Here is a 20,956-nt window from a genome sequence, read left to right on the forward strand (position 1 = left end):
GAATGGTTGCAAGCGATGCAAGGTACTTTGAGTTGCAAAGACATAGCCCCCTCTATGAATGCAAATCCTCATCTTTAAACCACGTACCCGTGAAGAAGAGACTGCTGATGATCTTGTAATAGCTGTTGAGGATGGTGCTGGATTCCGTGAACTGGAACCAGTGAGACGAGGTGCTGACGACGGTGTCGAGCTGGGACGACTTGTGGCCCACACCCGTCACCGTGATCCCGCGCTCTCGCAGCAGTTGCACCGCCCCCGTCACGTCATCGTCCGACTTCCCCCCGGAAATGATGAAGATGCTCTGCACGACACCGATTCCGACACGCCAACATCAGACCCGCCGTACATTTCCACGTGATGATAAGCCACTTGGTTGAGCTGAAATGTGTGATAGCCAGGTCGCTTTCTTAAAAATATCTATATAGCTCAGTGGGCCTTACCTGGTAAAATAAAAAATTGCTTAGTTTAGGCCGCTCATTGTTTCTCATAGGGTTACCATCGTTGTATGTTTTTCTCAGCATTGTACTCTTTGAGAGGCGTAGCGTTTCCCTTGTCATTCGTGAGGGGTAGGTTCTGGAGACACTCGTGAATCGCAAATTTCACAGACAATGATATTGACCTATTTTTTTATTTTACCAGGTAAGGCCCACTAAGCTTTTTACTCGTTTTCAGAAGCAACGTGGCCACAATTTATAGCTCAGCGAAGTGGCTTTTTCACATGGAAAATTATAGCGACCGAATTCTCTAAACGCTGTTGATTCTAAATGTCGAGGGAAAAATCAGAGGACCCGGAGAAAAAACATGCAACCATGGGAAGAACATGCAAACTCCAAATATGTAGCCGTCAGGGTCGGGATCGAACCCATGACCTCTTGTATACCAGGTGAGGTAGTTAACATCTCCCCACCGTGGCGTGTAGTATCGGCACGTTGCACACACCTGGGAGAGCTTGGCGGTGGTGGTTTCCTTGTAGATGTTGCTAAGGACGTAGGTGAGCGACGCACCCAGGTTCCGTGGCCCCGAGACCTTCTGGATGTTGACGATGGTCTGCTTGAGGCTGTCGACGTCGTTCTGATTGCCCAAAGGTACCTCTAGGCGGCCCGCGCCGCCGATCTGGTAGACGGCCACCCGCAGAGAGCCCCCTATGTAGTAGTAATGGGTGATGATCCGTTCGACAAACTTCTTGATCAAGTGGAACGTCTGCTGCTCCACACTTGTCGAGCCATCGATCAGGAACACGAGGTCGCCGGAGACCGCTGCCAGGGCGGGGTGACACACACGGGAACCGGGGGTTAATTTTCAGTTGTATTCAGGGTACAGCTGTGACAATCTTGTGTGATCTATATTGAACACAGGTGCGCTGCAGGTGAGGACTGTGATACAGGTGTGCTGTAGGCGTGGTCTATGACCCAGATGTACTGTAGGTGTGGTGTCTAACACAGGCACGGTATATTCGTCCTGGTTGTTTGAAGGACAAACAAATTATTTTGGCACGCAGTAGGCTATGCTTAAAATCGACGGCACGTGTAAACATTCATCCTTGCTGCAGGCTGTTCTATCCGAATCTCAGCTTATAGCCCTGAATTACTGGTAGTTCGTAATGGGAACATTTATCTGCCGGAGACCAAATAGAAGTTGTACTTCATACGTTGCACCTCCGATTAGCACTGTTGGCTCCGAACGGTGCGAAAGAAGTTCAACATACACACATTATATATATATACACGACCCCTTCCGGCAGCGGAGGAGTCTGAAAGCAACTTGCGAGTGCCGCCCATTTTCCTTGCACGCGAAGGGTTAGAATCCGGGCCTCTCGGGGGGGCGGGGGTCTCACCGGGCCGGAAGATGTACTTGACGAGGCTGGTGACGACGACGTTGCTGAGCCCCATGTAGTCCGTCACCGTGAAGGAGTGCAGAGCGTACGGGAACGACGCCACGCCCTGGATCAGGGCCTGGTCCACGCCGGATCCCACGCCCACCACGAAGAGGCGCACGCCGTTCGCCTGGAGCTGCGCCGCAGCCTTGGCCGCGTTGTCGGCCGACGCTCCGCCCGTCAGCAGGATCCCCACCTGGGTACGCTGCACGCACAGAGGTCGCGAGGTCACCGTGTGCGTGTGGGCCAATTGTATGCATGTATGTTGATGTACGTCCGTTTGCTGAACTTCTTTCACACCACCAAACGTAGCCGACCGTGCCAATCGGAGCACGAAAGCACAAAGCCCAAAGCGGACGATGGGAAAGGGCCCCCCCCCCCCCCCCCGACGGCTGGAGGATCCCTACAGGACCAGGACGCACCTGTATGCCAGCGTCGACTGCTTGCGAGAAGTAGGTCATGTAGCCCAAGGAGAGCGCCGCGCCCACGTTCCTGGCCCCGCCCACGGCCTTGAGCTGGGAGATGGCAGCAACGAGGGTGCTCCTCTCGGAGTACGCGTCGAACTGGAAGGCGGCGACGGGCGCGCCGCCCACCTGCACGACCGCCACGCGCACCGTGTAGCGCCCCACCTGCAGGTAGGAGAGCACCTGCACGAGGAACGCCTTGAGGGACACGAAGCCGGCCTCGCCCAGCGTGGCCGAGCTGTCCAGGTAGAAGACGATGTCGGCGTACTGGGCGCCGCGCGTCACGCCTGTCGGTAGCAAGGTGGATGGGGGGGTGGTGGAGGGAGGACAGGGAGGGGTACGCTGAGCACGTGGTGGGGGGGGGGGGGACCACATCTCGTTTGGTGGAGCTGTTGCGTCTCCCGTCCTGTGCTCTCATTTTGTTCGGCCCTCGTGTATGTATGCACGCACGTTGAACTTCGTTCGCGCCGTACGTAGCCGACCGTGCTAATTGGAGGTGCAACGGCGAGGTGGTTCAGGAGCTCGATGCAAATGTCGAGGTCCGCTGCTGGCCACGACGAGAGGGCTTCAGCAGAGAAAGAGTTCGTGTCGTGTCATAAGAATAGGTTTGACCCTTTCTGGCAATAAAACAGGTGGTGTTAAGATGTTCAAACACCAAATATAAACCTTTTGCAAGGAATCATGTGCTGCATTAATCACACGTACTTGTGGTGAACATGCAAACAAACATCCTCTGATAATGTAGTCTCAAAGACAATTCAGACCTTATTGGTCACCCCGTGCCCCTATAAATCTCAACATTCATCCTACAAAGTCCCATCACAAGGGAGAAACACAAACAAATAGACAAAAAAACATGTTGTTGCCCGTATTGAAACGGCTGTACGCCGTATGGACCTGAGAACTCAATTTCCCTGCACAAGAATATGTGATGCCGCCGCCGCGAAGCCGTTCGGCCGGCGCCCCATCTACGACCTCGCCACCACCAAGCGACGGGGCCGACCCCGCTTCCCCCTCACCGCCCCCCACATAAACACACCCCCACACATTTCCCCCCCATAGAGTTCCGAGGGGAGGTCACCTGGCCGGCAGGTTTTCACCCGAAAGCCCTCATAGGGATAATCTTCACGGTTTCCTGCGGCCAGGGAATTGAGCGACCTCCCCCAATGCTAATTCGCACCGCGGCGCTGTGGCCTGGGTTGAGATTGCATGGTCACGGCGGGGGCTGTCCAGCCACCATGGTTGAAATGCACCCCCCACACACACCTATCGGCAAGGCAGGCAGGGGTCCGCAGCCATGAACGAAGGGAGAAGCCAGGGGGGCGGCTGATTGGCATAGCGTGTGTGCTCGGGGACCGCCGCCGCGCAGCAGCTCACGGCGAGCCCTTTGTTATGGAAACCGCAGCTGATTAGCATAGCAAAGGCGCACGTGGACCGGCGCCGCAGCCAGCGGGGGCCCATTATTAGGGAAACCGGGAATGCGGCTGAACCGGTACGGCGACCTGATTGGCCGAGAAGGCCCTCGGGTCGGCTGTCTTTGATGTAGGTTAATGATAAAAGGGGAACGCAGACAGGTAGAGCTTTCTCTTGCTCATAAAGTCAGCCCTCGGGACGGTCTCCAGTTCGGCCACTCGAGCGTCCGTGTGACGCGTCGAGGTGAGTAGGGAGGACAAGCTCGCCGGAGTGCCGTACGCATCGAATTGTGAGTAATAATAAGAGGGAAAGAGAGTGGTGAGATTTGGTCTACAAACAGAGTATTGAGATTTAGTCTAAAAACCAAAGCAGCTTAGATCGTATCAAACTAGATAAATCGGGTACAGACCATCGGGAAATAGTGTAAGCCTGCCTCGCCGATTCCTACTGACTCAAAAGTGGCTCACAGTCGGCCGGTAATAAATAGTTAATAACTAACCACAGTCTCGTGTGGATTCTACGAGTGTGTTGAAAGCGCGTGGTGCTGTGTGTGTGCGCTCGTAACGTGGGTGGTGGGTGTTTTCGCGGGTGTGCGCTCCGTTCTGTCGCCGTGGAGACTCGTGCTGCATGAGGGCTTACACCTTTTTCCACGGCCCCTTTAAACGAGCGTTATTACCCGCTCGCGGCGGCCGCGCGTGTGCGAGCAACGTCATTCACCCTCCGACCCCTGACCCCCCGTTCAGAGCGTGTGATTGCTGCGCGGGGCTGTGTGAGGGAAGGCACGCGGAGGGTGTTTGAATGGACAAAGTGGCTAAGGAGCCAGCCGAGAGTTATGTCTCACAGAGAGGAATCGGGGGGCAGTAGCCCCTACAAATACGGGGTAAACTATACGTGTTGACACGGCATGGATTGGTGCCAGAAAGATGTGGCCACTACTTTAGCATATTGACACAAGACAGAGAGTAAAGTGGAAACAAATGACGAAATGATAATTGGTTTTTTACCCTTCCATCTGGCAACAAAACTGACACCTTTTTTTACAAGGAGTCATGTTTGCATAGACCACAATACCTGCAGTCATAATGCAAACAAAACACATAACTCTGATAATGTGCACTGTCCTTGAAGTTGATTGGTCCATACCCGAGACAGCTTTCCTTAGAGCCTAGTCTCACATGGGTTGGACCAGATGACGCCAAAAGACGACAAAATCTACAGGCCTATCTGCCCCATGGATCGTGATGACGACAATCATATAGTCGATCATCGATTAGCCAGCACCTTCAGTGGGAAGGGGGTGCCGAATATGCAAAAACTCCGACTAATCACTACATCATTATTTAAAAACATGTCATGCACATTCTTGATGTTTTGTATATGTTTTTTGTGATTTAAAATAGTTTACTATACAAAAATAAATAACCTTCTGTAAAAAGTTACTCTTCTGACTGTACCCTACTTACCACTCCAATCTCGAAGACTCTGCATGGGGTAATGTATGCACTACGCTTTTGTTTCAACAACCATGAGTTTGACGATAGCCGGACTGGGCTACAGCCTTTGGAGAGATGTCGGTTTCGCCGGATCGGCCCAGGACCGCCAGACAATGCTTGGAAGCAGCCGGATAATCGCCCGGCCGGATAATCGATGATCAACTGTAGTTCTCACCTGTATAGAGCGAGGTGTGGAGGATCCTGCCCAATGCGAGTGGCAGCACCTGCGCACCGCCCGACAGCTTGTAGTAGTGCAGATTGAAGGGCGTGCTAACGAGGCCGCCCAGCTGAGCCAGTGCCAGCCCGCCCAGGTCCAGCGCCAGGACCCGCACGCCGGACGCCTTGAGCGCGTACAGCGCCTGGGACGGCTCGTCCGTGGAGGGGCCCGCCATGAACAGCACCACCACCTGCGCACGGAGGTCGTTGCGGTCGTCGAGGTGAGAGAGAGGCGCTCCGGTAAGAATTGTGAGGGGCTCCGTGCGCGTGAGCCGATGGGCCGTGGGTAATTAACCGGTGTTCACACGCGAACGTTAAGGACGTCGAAGGTGACCCTTTATGATTTCTATGTTGTTGCCACTTCCTGACCCCGTGCCCCTACTGGACGTGTCCTGACTTGTGGTTGAATCAAATATTGGGGGGGGGCGGGGGGCGGGCACCTGACCGATCGGCCGCACCCCCTGTATCGATAACGTCCTGACTATCCCCACCGGCTGTCGGTATGGTGTGACCGGTCACGCTCACCTGGTTGACGCCGGCGTCGCCGCGCCCGCCCTTGGCCGCCGACAGCACCGTGCCGCCCACGAAGCTCACCGCCTTGCCCAGGTTGCGTCCGCCGGCGCCTGACAGCTGCTGCACAGACTGCAGCTTGGCGAGCACCGCAGCCACGTCCGTGCCCTGGTCCAGGTAGAGCTGCACGGGACGCGCGGGGAGCGGGGGGGGGGGGGCGACACAAGTTTGCACCGGTGCTGGACCTCCCCTAGGTGGACTCGGGCTCAAATGAGTACCCCGGTGTGGTGTGTGAACATCGCCACTGGGGGAGATAAAGGCGGCCAGGCGTGGTAATGGCCACCCACCCCCTCGTGTGCCGTGCCAGCCTTTATAGGTGCTCGCTAACAGCACTTGCCCCTTGATGCATTGCTACTGGAGCCATGAGCTTTTAAATCATCTAGATTAAAAACACATCTCTTCAGATCGAATTTTGGTGTTGTGTCTGTTGTCCTTCCCCCGCACCATCCGATTATCACGGTTGGCTACGTATGGTGGTGCGAAAGAAGTTCAACACACACGCACACACACGCGCGCGTACCTCAACGGTGACATCGCCAGCGAACTGGACAAACGCGACGCGCAGGACACCTCCACCGCCCTGCACGTAGAGGAGCAGGTGGGACACGAAGGCCCTGACGGCCCCCCACGCAGTGCCCAGAGAGCCGTCCACCATGAACACCAAGTCCAGGGAAATCGCTGTGGGGGAGGGTGGGAAGAAGACGAGGGAGAGACAGAAGACAACGGGAGGACATGGGGGAGTGAAGAATGGCGATGAGTGACTTGGAGAGACACAGGAGCGCAGCTGGGAATGTTGAACTGACCGAAAAACCTTGCAGTCCACGAAAACTTCAAATCTCGAATTAATGTTGAACTTCTTTTCGCAGTGCACGTAGCTAAACCGCGACAATCGGAGGTGTGCGTGAAGGACGACAAATTGAACACAGAAAGCAGTTCTAAAGGAAGGAAATAGCAGGAGGCTGCGCTAGTGGATAAGATCGACGTTCTTCCCTCGTTACACGTCCACTCAATACGCAGAATGTCCCTTTCGAACACAACTTGTAAATTCGGGAACGAAATTTATGTTACGTTAAATTCGAATTAACGGCATTTTGAATCTCTTAAATGAGAAAAAATACAAATGCTTTCGGGGAGTGGGGGGGGAAATAAATAGAACGATTGGAACGGCCTATCGTTTTTCCGAACGTGCATTTCGTGCCTCTCCCGGTGGGTTTTGCGCGTGGGAAAATGTTCCACGCCGTGCTGGGGTTTCCCGAGTAATTGCGGCCGAAGCTCGGCCTCGTTTTGGTTGAGTCCCCTCGTGCCTATCACGCCCGTGTACCTCCGATTAGCACGGTCGGTTGCGTAGGGCAGCGAAGGAAGTTGAACATAGCGTACTGCACTGTGCAGGGGTTCACCCTTTGTTTGAACGTTTCTTCGGTGAATGTCACAGCGGTGTCTCGTGAAAGAGTACCGTGTCAACCCATCACGGTTCACCTCGTATTGTGCGGAGAAATTAGGTTTTCAGGTCCGTATGGCGTACAGCCGTTTCAATGCGGGCAAACCACGCAGTGGTGGATTTGCGAAACGACGTTAATAGCGAGCGACGTTTATCTGGGCATTACTGCACTATGAATTATTTATCGTAAGACTTTCGATTTCCCATTAAACATGTGCTTCAAAAAGGTTTGCATGCATTTTCAAGTGTCGTTGTATACAACTCTGATGGGAAAACAGGCTTCAACGTACGGAATCTATTCACTTTGCAGGCAAATTTTCACGAACGTATCTGTCCCGTATATCGTGGCACGCCCGTATCTTCCTCCGCGGCCCCAAGGCTTCGTTCCCACGTTGGCGAGTTGTTAACTACCTCACCTGGTCTACAGCAAGTCGTGGGTTCAATCTCCATGCTGACGCCTGCTGTATATTTGGAGTTTGCGTGTTCTTCCCATGGCCGTATGGATTGTTTTCCGGGCCCTCCGGTTCCCCCCCCCACCCCACATTTAGAATCCACGTGCATTTAGAGTATTTGTCTGTTCTAAATGTCCACATGATGATGATATAAATGTCCGGCACGATGATGATAACCCACTCCCTCTGGCCATCCATCATCCGCGATGGGCCAGGTCGCTTCCGAAAAGGAGCTACGTTGCTCAGTTGACACCTACCAATTAAAATAACAACAACATAGTCACGAACAAAAATACGTCCCTCACCTGGTCTGACGATGACGGATGTGACCTGGCCGGCGATGCCCAACAGCTGCCCGTAGCCGCCCACGGCGTAGAGGTGCATGCCGATGGGGTCGCTGGGCAGGCGCTGCAGGTCGAGCAGTTGGAAGGCGCCGATGCCGACGACGAAGGAGCGCACCCCTTGGGCTCGCATCAGCCCACGGTACTGGGCGACGGCGTCAGACGATGCGCCGCCCGTGATGATGACCAGCACCTGCAGGCGGAGTGGGAGCGGCGGTGGGAATGGTCAGCGGACAGCGGCAGCACCAGGGGGCAGCAACGGCATCTGGAGCAGCAGCAGCAACATTATCGCCAGCAGGAGCAGCACGACATTTGACACAATGTGGTGTCGCTGCCATGTCAGCAGTCTGTCAATACACTGCAGGCACGCTGGTCACTGCAGGTTGAGGTGGGTGCCCCGGGTGTCGTGGTTTCGACGTTTTTTTATTGGCCACGATAGTCTCCTTACTTGACTTGACGATGTCAAGACTTGACGATGTGCGTATGTTGAACTTATTGTATGTGTGTGTATGTTGAACTTAGTGTATGTGTGTGTATGTTGAACTTAGTGTATGTGTGTGTATGTTGAACTTAGTGTAAGTGTGTGTATGTTGAACTTAGTGTATGTATGTGCGTATGTTGAATTTAGTGTATGTATGTGCGTATGTTGAACTTAGTGTATGTGTGTGTATGTTGAACTTAGTGTATGTGTGTGTATGTTGAACTTAGTGTATGCATGTGCGTATGTTCAACTTAGTGTATGTGTGTGTATGTTGAACTTAGTGTATGTATGTGTATGTTGAACTTAGTGTATGTATGTGCGTATGTTGAATTTAGTGTATGTGTGTGCGTATATTGAACTTATTTCGCACCACCACACGTAGCCAACCGCGCCAATCCGAGGTGCGGAGGAAGGACAACAACAACAAAGCAGTTCTTAAGAAATGTGTTTTCAATCTAGATTAAAAAAACAATCGATGATCATCTACTGATGCATGTGGATTGATGCTGCATTCGACCACACGCTGCTGAATTAGCCCGAGGACAGCGTTCCAGTCGAAATGTGTTTGATGTCTTATTTAATCATGTAACCTAAATTATGGACATTCTGTCAGCCTGACTCTGAATTGCGGCCTCACCAGAGTCAGACTTGGAGAGTTGTTGTTGTTGTTGATCGAAACGTCGTGATATTTCTTGACATTTTCTATCTACGTGGCTTTCTCGAAAGACCCATAGAATATGTAAATTCCTGCAGTCATGAAAACTTTAAGTCAAGATTTAGTCACAGACCATTCACCACAATCGTCGTGTCCACCGGCACTTACCGTCATCATCCTTGCAGCGCGAACGAAAACCGCCATCGTCACCGCCAACCACAGAACCCCCCCCTGTCAATCACGCCCCCCCCCCCTGTCAATCACATTCCCCCCTCTGTCAATCACGGACCCTCCCTCTTGTCAATCACGGACCCCCCTCCCCTGTCAATCACGGACCCCCTCCCCTGTCAATCACAGTCCCCCCCCCCTCCCCTGTCAATCACGGACCCCCCGGACAATAACGGACTCCCACCCCTCCCCACCACTCCCCCACGTTTTCACCTGCGGGACTCCATCTCCGGCCCTGCCGCCCTCTGCCTGCGAGAACGCGGTCGCGAGCACGAACTGCACGGTGGCGCCGATGGCCCTGCTGCCACCGTGCGCGGACACCTTCCCCACGGCGGCGACCACCTCCTGCTGGCTGGAGAACTGCCCCAGCTTGAACTCGGAGCTCTGCTTGCCGCTCAGCTGCACCAGCCCCACGCGAACCTGTGCCGCCCCGACGCTGAGGCCCTGCACGATCTGCGCGACGAAGCCCTTGATGAGCGTGAAGTCGGCGGCCGCGACGCCGGCCGAGCCGTCGATGGCGAAGATCACGTCCAGCTTGGCGAACGGACCTGGCGGTGGAGATAGCGACGGCAGTGATGAAGACTTTTTTTTTTACAAAGCGGCAAGCGACGAGGGAGAAGGAGGGTGTTACAGATGAACACCGTAGACTTTCGCGACCAATATCATCCATAATAGAGTTTTTTTGGGTTAGATTGCGTAAGTATATAAATGTGTCGTTTCAACCCGCCACCACCCGACACAGCCAACTAGTAAGGGTTGTCACCAGAACCGGCCCTAGACCTTTAGGGGCCCTAAGCAAAATTTGGTTGGAGGCCCCTTTGATGTATGATTTTTTTCACCCACTTGCTCGCAGTGATTCTAGGGGGCCCTCTGCTGGACACGGGGCCCTTTGCAATTGCAAGGGTCGCTTAGTGGCTGGGCCGGCTCTGGTTGTCACGTAAACAGAACGTGGCCAATTCGTCACTAGTACAGCACACACCGGTTGTGTGTTGGAAAGCAAAGCCAAGTACGACGTTCCGCTAGTTGTAATTACTGGCGAGACGTCGTACTCAGATTGTAAATGTTCAAGTTCATTTGTTAGGTATAGCCCTATGAGCCATGCGGCTCTTAAGTCGGGTGCGACCGCAACAAACAAAATATGAACACAGACGTGTAACAGAAAACATCCTGGAATAAACCAGCAAATATTTTTTTAAAAACCCGTTATGGCTTAGGGGAAAGGGAAGGTGGTTGATGACGACGACGATGCCGAGAGCCGGCGGGCACAGTGCGATCACTCACCGGGCGGTGGCGTCGGCGTCGGGGTCTGGGCCTCCTGCACGACAGTGCAGACGGTGGAGGTGAGCGCCGTGATGATGGAGTCGAGGCCTGCGAAGTCGGTGGCGTGGAACATGTGCTTGTCGACGGGCGGAGACGCCATGAGGGCCAGCTCTTTGCGGTCCGCCTTGCCCACGCCCACGGAGAAGATGACGATGCCGCTCGACTTCACCTCGTCCGAGGGGTCCTTCACCTTGTCGTTGGCCTCGCCGTCTGTCACCAGCACCAATATCTGAGCGGGCGGGGGGGGAGATACGGCAGCATCGGCATAATCAATCGTCATCATTATCTCATACCGATCGTAATTATTGTCATCGTCATCATCATATATGACCATTGACAACAACATTATCATCATCATCTAACACAGCATCATCATTACATCAATCATTGGGATGGAGATACGACAGTATTGGCATAATCAATCGTTATCATTATCCCATACCGATCGTAATTATTGTCATCAACATCATCATATATGATCATCGACAACATTATCCTCATCTAACACATCATCATCATTACATCAATCATTGGGGGGGGGGCAAGGGAGATATGGCAGTATAGACATAACCAATCGTCATCATTATCCCATACTGATCATAATTATTGTCATAATCGTCATCATATCATATGATCACCAACATCATCATCGAACACTGTGCATCTTCATTACATCAATCATTATGGGAGGGGGGGGGGAGATAAACTTGTATCGGCATAATCAATCGCACCAAAGACTCGTTTGAGGCTGAGTTCAACAAGAGGGAGGGCCGGCCCTGGACTGGTTCAGATATTCACCACCGGTCATGGTCATGAGTGGGAATCGAACTTGGGTAGCGAGGCTCATAACGCAGTTCGCTAAACCATGAGCGCCACACCGCTCCCCAGCAGCCTCAAAGCACTGTTATATCAGCAATGCAGTCCGTGACAACCCATTCTCATCATCGTCACCATCATCATTATCACCACCACCTCCCCGCATGTCCCAAGGAGGCCGTCCAAAAATGACGTTACGCGATTTTGGACGATTTTTAACCCCCCCCCCCCCCCCCCGCTTCGTGACACGACGTCACAAAAAGTCACACCCCCCCTCAAATATGACGTCAGAAAGCTCTGCCCCTCCAAAAAAATAAAATATGCTTCAAATCGCTTTACACTATTGTCATTGTAGTGCGCATTTAATGTGGCGCTGCACTCTGATGTTGTAGGAGAAAACATTTATTTTAAAGTCTATTTAATTAAGCAGAACGTGTTGTCTATATTTATTTAAAGTTGCGCATTTTGATGTGACGTCACATTTCTCAACCCCCCCCCCGTCACACATCGTCACAAATGTCTGACCCCCCCACCCCCCCCCCCCAGGTGCGTGACGTCATTTATGGACGGCCCCAAGGCAATACAAGGATACAGCTTATCCCAGAGCGCCATGCACGAGTCAAGCATCTTCAGAATTAGAGTTTCCATCTGTCTCTGCCGGCTTTGACCCAAAGTAGTTCAGGAATTGGCATCGGCGTTCGGGTGGCGGGAATTTATTTGCACCTAGAATTTTGGTCCCGGTCACACAGGACACGAGCACGGTTTCGCTCACAGACCTCTTCCTGACTGAGAAATGCGTTCGTGTGCGTGTGTGTGTCGAGCTTTTATCGCACCGTACGTAGCCAACCGTGCTAACCGGAGGTGCGACAAAAAAGGTGGTAAATCGTATTCCAGTGCTTCTTCCCAATTGTGTATGGGGGGGAGGGAGTCCCATTATAATGATCAGATCTTTCCCTGCTTGCCTCCGGTGACACTCCAATCGCGAGGCTCACCTTGCCAACGCCGGGGCGTCCCTGCCTCTTGAAGAGCTGCAGAGTGTGCCGCAGCGCCGCTCCGGTGAGCGTGGCTCCTTGCATGTATTTGGTGCCCTGGATGGCGTCCTTGAGCTTCCCCTTGTCCGCGTACTGCCCCAGGTCGAACTCCGTCTTGATCATGGGGCCGCTGTACTGCACCATGCCCACGCGGACCTTGTCCTTGCCGATGTCCAGCTTGTCCACCAGCTTGGCGAGGAACTTGAGCACCAGCTGAAAGTTGCCGGCCCCCACGCTGCCGGAGCCGTCCACCAGCAGGTAGACGTCGGCCGTCTGCTTGTCGCTGCACACTGTGAGTGCCACAGTGGGGGCAGCAAGGGTCAGGGCGGTGGCCAACCCGGCATCTCTTCCTGAGACACATGTGAGGCCCTTTATAAAAAATCGCACGTGGCTCTATCGAAGGGGGGGGGCGTAATAGTGTAGAACGTGCTGTCAAAAGTAGCAAAGATTAATGGTTGAAAGTTTTACGATAGGTTTTACAGTCTGCTCTCCTATAATGCGGTCATTGTGTTCCTGAAGAACACCACATTGTGGAAAAATCGCGTTATAATAAATGATATATAACATAGGGGTAAAGCACAGTCCACGACAACAAGTGAGATGCGTGACATAGGCCGAACAAAGACTGAGACGCGCAGGTAGCATCTAGAAGCATTCAGCAGCATCCCAATGCCTTGTGTGCGACGCTATGCCGAGGCAGCCGTACGACCACTTATTCTTACTTACGCAACATAGTTCCACCCCCGCTAATCAAAGTTCCATTGATTAGAGGGGGGTGGGAGTTGGGGAGGCGGGGGGGGGCAAACGTAACCTTCGAAGAGGCCACAACATTGTGGAGGAACCCCGGTGTGGCTCCAGACCATGGAGGTCCTGCGCAGATGCCATATTCGCTGTTTATCTGCTACAGCATAGGCGTAGGGGAATGTTAACAGGACCTACCTACATCTTGCTTCATTGACCTGGTCAAGGCCTACGATACCATCAATAGTCCAGTGCTCTCTGGGGTCGCTGACCCTCTCTGCTCACAATCGTTAAGGACCTTCATTATGGTAGGCAGGCCCCTGGCTGGGAGTTGCAGCCGTTCCCTGTTCACCTTGCGATGTCCTCTTACCCATACACGATTTAACATCTTCTCTGACCATGTCGTTCGAGAGGCTACCCATGGCTGTATTGGATGAATTTCCGCGTAGTACAGATATAATGGGATAATGATGTATGCCTAGGTGCGGTGAGGGGGTGGTTCTGTATTGGTCAATCTAGTTATGTATGTTGATCAAATAATCGCTGCTCACTCTTAAAATGAGTTGGAGGCTCGTCTGATGAACCTGGAGCATGCCACTAATATGTGAGGTCTTACCATAGTTCCCACAAAAACAAAGGACCTTCCTGGGTATTTTCTGTATGCCTCTCTCTGTGTGTCTCTGTGTGAGTCTCTCTCTCTCTGCTTGTGTGTCTGTCTGTGGGACTCCATGTCTATGTTCTGTCTCTCTCTCAAATTTAGCAATTTTTTGGAAGAACGTCATCAACCAGGTGGAGTGTTGACTGTTGTATTGGCCGACTCTCTGTGTTGTATTGCATTATATTTCCAAGTTTACTATATTTGTTTTCTCTTTCATTTGTACCTGATGATGGTTGCTTGTGTTGCAATCGAAACGTCGTATTCTATTATTATAAAATTTCTTTCTACGTCACTTTACCGAAAGAACCAAAGAGTAATTCCTGCAGTCACGAAAGTTCGAATCTAGTTAGAATAAACTGACTTAAGAAAATGCGTTTTCAATGCGAGACGGCGCCGCACAGACCACCCACACCTTTACTCGGCAAGGCGACGGCCTGGGTCGCCGCAGTCACCGGCACCGCCACCTTGGCCTCCTGCGCGGCGGTGCAGACGGTGGAGGTGAGCGCCGTGATGATGGAGTCGAGGCCTGTGAAGTCGGTGGCGTGGAACATGTGCTTGTCGACAGGTGGAGACGCCATGATGGCCAGCTCTTTGCGGTCCGCCTTGCCCACGCCCACGGAGAAGAGGACGATGCCGCTCGACTTCACCTCGTCTGAGGGGTCCTTCACCTTGTCGTTGGCCTCGCCGTCTGTCACCAGCACCAAGATCTGAGCCGGGGGTGGGGGGTGGGAGATACGGCAGCATCGGCATAATCAATTGTCATTATCTCATACCGATCGTAATTATTGTCATCGTCATCATCATATATGACCATTGACAAAAACATTATCATCATCATCATCTAACACAGCATCATCATTACATAAATCATTGGGAAGGAGATACGGCAGTATTGGCATAATGAATCGTTATTATTAACCCATACCGGTCTTAATTATTGTCATCGTCATCATATCGTCTGATCATCATCTTGAGAAAGCTTCCAGCGCGTGCAGATAAACGTCGGACCTCTTTCCAAACGACGTTCTTTACGCGCTAAAAGCACACCAGAGAGCGACGAATGGCACCTGTGGAATTGTGGCTTTGTGACGTCACGTGTCTACGCTTGTGTTCATTTGTGAATGTGGATTTGCGAGCCTTTGTCTTGCAATCCCTTCACCCCCCGTCCTCTGCGTTCTCACCTTGCCGACGCCGGGGCGTCCCTGGCTCTTGAAGAGCTGCAGAGTGTGCTGCAGCGCCGCTCCGGTGAACGTGAATCCGCGCATGTATTTGGTGCCCTCGATGGCGTCCTTGAGCTTCCCCTTGTCCGCGTACTGCCCCAGGTCGAACTCCGTCTTGATCTTGGGGCTCCTCATGTCGCCGCTGTACTGCACCATGCCCACGCGGACCTTGTCCTTGCCGATGTCCAGCTTGTCCACCAGCTTGGCGAGGAACTTGAGCACCAGCTGAAAGTTGCCGGCCCCCACGCTGGTGGAGCCGTCCACCAGCAGGTAGACGTCGGCCGTCTGCTTGTCGCTGCACACTGTGAGTGCCACAGTGGGGGCAGCAAGGGTCAGGGCGGTGGCCAACCCGGCATCTCTTCCCGAAACACGTGTAAGGCCCTTTAATAAACAATCGCACTTGGCTCTATCGAAGGGGGGGGGGGGGGGATAGTGTAGAACGTGCTGTCAAAAGTAGCAAAGAATAATGGTTGAAAGTTGCACGATAGGTTGTACAGTCTGCTCTCCTATAATGCGGTCGTTGTGTTCCTGAAGAACACCACATTGTGGAAAAATCGCGTTATAAAAAATGATATATAACATTGGGGTAAAGCACAGTCCACGACAACACGTGAGATGCGTGACGCAGGCCGAACAAAGACTGAGACGTGCAGGTAGCATAGCGGCAGTGTAGAGGTCAGCGCGCTGTGCTACGAACCTGGCCACCCGAGTTCGATTCCCGCTCACGGCCAACACCAGCGGCGATTATCTGAACCGGTCCTGGGACTCCCCTAGGTCAACTCAGCCTCAAATGAGTACCTGATGCGGTGCTTAAAAACATTGCCACTGGGGAGACAAAGGCGGCTTGGCATGGTGTATAAATACCCATTAATTGGCTGAAAACATCTTCATATATTATGGGACCACAGAGGGCTTCGGTAATGCTTGGCACTGGGTTACCGCCTGGCGGCTTCTCGTCTGTGGTTCCTCCTCGCGTCTCTGACTCACACCCTCGCTTCGAGAGTGAGCGAATATGATGCAGTTCGTTATAGGTCGAACATTTACCGTAATACGCGCGGTGCTAAGAACCAGGCGAGCCGCGTTTGATTCCCTTTCATGGCCAATAACGGTGGTGAATTTCAGAACCGGTCCTGGACCTCCAGGTTTGGTTTTGTTCAATTTCCAGGTTTTCCGCTGTGGTGTCCCAGAAGCGATGACACCCAAATCCAGCCCTGCATCTCCCCCGGTGATCCCTATCGTATTCGCTGTCGATCGGTCAGTGCGTGGGCAAATGGTGACCCCCCCCCCCCCCCCCCCCCAATGTTGACCCTGACTTGTGTGCTAAAGGCCATCATGAATCGTGCAGGGATTCTTACCCTGGCTGCGTCGAGAGATGATGTGTTCGTCGTCGTATTGCTGGAATCAAGAAAATAAATAGCTTGAGGTTAAACAAAACGTACAAATCACAAGAGCCATCGTCATCATTTTCATTTCTTTAGAACTGCTGCTTTTTGTGTTTGGTTTGTTGTCCTTCCCCCCGCACCTTCGATTAGCATGGTTGGCTCCGTGCGGTGCGAAAGAAGTTCAACATACATACTGAAATATACACTACACTACACAAACTATGTGATACACTACACTATACACTACTATACACTGCACTACTATGCTAAATTGAAAACTCTTTTCTTTAGCACTGCTTCTTGTGTTCAGTTTGGTGTCCTTCCCCTGATTCGAAAGGAATTATCTTTATTTTATTTTAAAGAAATACATTTTCTTTATTTTTCCGAAGCATGGTACGCTTCCAACAACAACATTTTGATTGATTAATATATTCCGGAGTCTATTATCATTATTATTGGAATCTAACATGGTCGTGGAGGGAAGGCGGTGGGGCGAGGTGAGTCTGCGATATGAATCGAGATGAGATAAGATCCTTGAGATGAAATCGCAGAACCCAGAGAAGTCCCAGCCCACGTGGGGTGACACCCACCCTCGTTTGTTCCGTGGGTATTCCCCCGATGACTCTTATTTCATATCTTGTATTTCAAGTTGATCTATGTATAGTAAGATTATACACTTGTTTTTTTAAACCTATCTTTTTGAAATGTTCCTATGTAATGCGAGCGTAAATGGGGTTGTTGCTGGGCTCTGGTCCAATCACACGGCCCGGGGTATTGGGGAGCGGAGCCTGGTCTGCGGGGCGTGTGGGAGGGGCCACCGTTCACCTCGGCTCCAATGGGAGGCGAGGTGAATGGGGGCGGAGCCAGCGGGGTAGTATGGGAAGGCCGGATCTGACGATCCGGAAGGGGAGGAGTCAGGGTCACGTGGGGGGAATGGATATAAGTCGGAACCCGGAAGAGATCGGGGCAGTCGGTGGAAGTTAAGAGTCTGAGCCACGTTGGGTGGTGAGAGATAGATCCGCGCCATCGGCCACGTGGCCTAAGGACCTCAGCACGCCGTCGGCCAGCGGTGTGCGGAGTGCGGGAGTAGAGGAGCTAATGGAGGAGCGTGTGTGGCACGCGAGAGGGAGTGTGTGCGGGGCGCGCGCGAGACGACGCTGGTCCGTGGAGGAGACCAGCGGGGTGCGGAGAAGAACCTGAATAAAAGACAAGCGGAGACCAGCAGTGCCTGACGGAGTCTTTTATTACACCTACAAGATTTAATCGCCATATGTTCATCATAGTTTGGTTTAAATCTATTTCTTTCGTACACTTTTATTGCCGATATGATGTTTCCTCTGCGGCGCTTTGAGGCCAATTTATTGGGAGAGGCGCAGTTATAAAACAAAGATTGGTCGACCTTGAAGCCGAACGTTCATTTGTATCACCATGCGAGATGCAACCGGACAGCCTGGGGAGAATGCATCAGTGCAGCGCTACAGAGATGTTAACTACCTCTCCTGGTATTCAGGAGGTCATGGGTTCAATTCAGAATCGTACACCTTTATATTTGGAGTTTGCATGTCTCTCTCTCTTTCCCCTTGGTCGCGTGGATTTTTCTCCGGGTCTTCCGGGGTTTCCCCTCCACATTTATAATCGACATGCGTTTAGAGCAGTTGGCTGCTGCTATACATTTCCATATGAGATTATGGTTCCCCTTTTATTTGGCAACAAAACAGGTGTTAAGATTTGATTTGAAGCTTTTGTGACTGCAGGAATTACTCTTTGGTTCTTTCGGTAAAGTAACGAAAAAAAGAAAATAAATTAAATTTAAAAACATACTCTTGATAAGCCACTTCGTTGAGGCTATCATTTATGAGGGTCAGGTCGCTTCTGAAAAAGAGCTACATAGCTCAGTGGGCCTTACCTGGTAAAATTAGGATTAGTTTTATAGTGTTCAGAAGTGACTCCAAATCACCATCGTCATTGTGGAGAATATATTAACAATTAATAAGCGTTTCATGTTTTATTTTATTTTAGTCGTCTTAAATCGAGTTTGACGACAGCCGGTGAGATTTGTCAATTCTCAGCCTGTGGATTTAATTTGGTCATTCCAATATTCAGTCCGTACATATATTACATATATTGCCAATTATCATGTATGGTTGCTGTTATGACTGGTTCTAGTATCGTCAGCGAGTCGGCGCCTTCATACGGACTAGATCATGTTCGGCCCATCACACTCATAGCCCCAAGTTGCGAGTGAGCACAAGGCAGACCCTACAATAATTACAATCAAAAAGGATCACCAAATAATCCCAAAGACGTACATATTAAAACACATACATTTTTACCTTGCATAGTAAAAAGTAATTGTATTTTTTCATTTGCTATACAAGCCAGATAATACGATGAATCGCTAACCTTAAACACCCAGTCGTTCTTAAAAGTTGAAGGCGGTATAGTACTATAGTAATAGAGCAAGTGCAGAATCGCTGAACCGGAATTTAAAGCTCGAAAGCATTTAGCGCGTAGCTACTACATATGTAGCTGCTTGTACTACTAGGATAATCTGGCACTTATCAGCACCGCGGCCTTAGATTGCATTCAGCTGTGGCGGCTAGCGAAGGATAAGGATCGCCTGGTGGTGCACGTGGCGAACTCTACGCCACAACTGCATTCGTTTCTATATTAAAAACGCTATATATAGATATATCTATGAGATGGACGTAAAAATAATTTTTTTGAAGAAAACAAACCCGATGGTGATAATGATGCAGGCAGTGATGAGAAGGAAACTGGCACTATTTGGACAGAAACGTAGGATGGACAACAGCGGGGAAATTAAAAGTGCGTTGTTGTTCAGAAGAATGGAAGGAACCGGAAATAGATTAAGACCTCACAGAGAATGGCTTGATGACGACGACGGCAATCAGAAATCGGTTCCAGAAAAATGTGGCCCACTACTTGAGCATCGTGGCGCAAGGCAGAGAGAGGAAAGTGTAAGAAAATTACGAAAGGTGCAGTGGACACCTACGGGACTATCTTGCCTATGGATCGTGATGATGATGGTGGTGGTGGAACGTTTTGACCAGTATCACAACGACGCAAACATTAGTAGAGGTTTTACCCTTTCTGGCACGTAAGACGAGAGGTGTTAATGTGTTCAAACGCCAAATAGACACCCATTGCAAGTCATCAAGTTACTGCATTTGCCATTCGTTCGGTGCGTTGAAGGCAATTTCCACATCGACGCCCAACGCAGAACTGGAGGAGCGTTCTTACGGAAAACGTCTTGGCTCCAAGATGTCATTCAAAATCACACGAGAGAATGCAGAAACTCTTTCTAAAGCACGTACTTAATGGACAAGCGATACTTTTACGATACATAATTCACAATAGAGGGATAGCCCGATTTATATCTCTGTTGTAGGCCAATCACTTTCAAATACAATGCATATGTAGGGGTGATACGCGCTGGCAGTAGGGATCGTGGGGCAGCGCGTGGTGATTGGCTGTGTAGTGGTGACGTGCGCTGACAGTGATGGATCGTGTGGCAGCGCGTGGTGATTGGTTGTGTGCGCTGACACAAGCTGGGAAAAGGGATCGTGTGGCAGCGCGTGGTGATTGGTCAACTAGGGTGGGTGCTCACATCGAGGTCCGCATAGGCTCCGTCTCCCCGGGAGCGGAGGACTATAAAAGGCGATGCGCGCGGGCACTCGGGGAGTTGGTGACCAGTGAAGACGGAAGATGGAGGAGGAAGAGATAGGGCCCTGAGACCCCTGGTCCCGCTGTCCTTGTAAGGACCGGGACCCTGTGTGGCTCAGAGGCGGAACCTTGGGACCCGGGGCCGGACGTCCGTGTGAGGGCCGGGCCACGGGACCCAGTGGTCGTGACCCATACCCAAGCTGGGGTGGGTCTGTAGGTTCCCCTGGAAGCTACGGGGCTGGAGAGCCCGTGTGTGTGTAGCCGGGTGGAACGTGTAGCGTGAGCTGTAGTGACCACACATGTTATTGTGGCAAAGACAAGTGTTAATAAAGTGTGCTACCCGTCAAGTGGTCTCCCGCCGTAATTTACAATATTACAACTGTCGTCAGAAGTGAAACAGTCTTCCAGCCATGGATACCAGGAAGACTCATCGGACTCACGAGCGTGACCGGGAGGAAAACCACGACGACTCGGGCC

The 20,956-nt window shown here is 51.7% G+C and overlaps 1 protein-coding gene across 1 annotated transcript in view; it reads right to left on the reverse strand.

Annotated features, from left to right (window-relative positions):
- Positions 1–20,956, reverse strand: part of LOC133360110 (collagen alpha-3(VI) chain-like) — a 45,287-nt gene that overhangs the window by 17,192 nt on the left and 7,139 nt on the right. The window contains exons 2-15 of the mRNA XM_061578696.1: positions 16,766–16,805; positions 15,372–15,712; positions 14,603–14,897; positions 12,753–13,081; positions 10,906–11,173; positions 9,838–10,172; positions 8,225–8,453; positions 6,550–6,707; positions 5,985–6,152; positions 5,419–5,650; positions 2,296–2,624; positions 1,835–2,078; positions 940–1,256; positions 88–301 (exon numbers count right to left, since the gene is read on the reverse strand). Of these exons, the coding sequence (XP_061434680.1) occupies positions 88–301; positions 940–1,256; positions 1,835–2,078; positions 2,296–2,624; positions 5,419–5,650; positions 5,985–6,152; positions 6,550–6,707; positions 8,225–8,453; positions 9,838–10,172; positions 10,906–11,173; positions 12,753–13,081; positions 14,603–14,897; positions 15,372–15,712; positions 16,766–16,805 (3,499 nt within the window). The remainder of the gene's footprint in view (positions 1–87; positions 302–939; positions 1,257–1,834; positions 2,079–2,295; positions 2,625–5,418; positions 5,651–5,984; positions 6,153–6,549; positions 6,708–8,224; positions 8,454–9,837; positions 10,173–10,905; positions 11,174–12,752; positions 13,082–14,602; positions 14,898–15,371; positions 15,713–16,765; positions 16,806–20,956) is intronic.

Source organism: Lethenteron reissneri, chromosome 67 (genome assembly GCF_015708825.2).
Source record: "Lethenteron reissneri isolate LAM-NWPU_2019-01 chromosome 67, ASM1570882v1, whole genome shotgun sequence".
Classification (NCBI taxonomy): Eukaryota; Metazoa; Chordata; class Hyperoartia; order Petromyzontiformes; family Petromyzontidae; genus Lethenteron; species Lethenteron reissneri.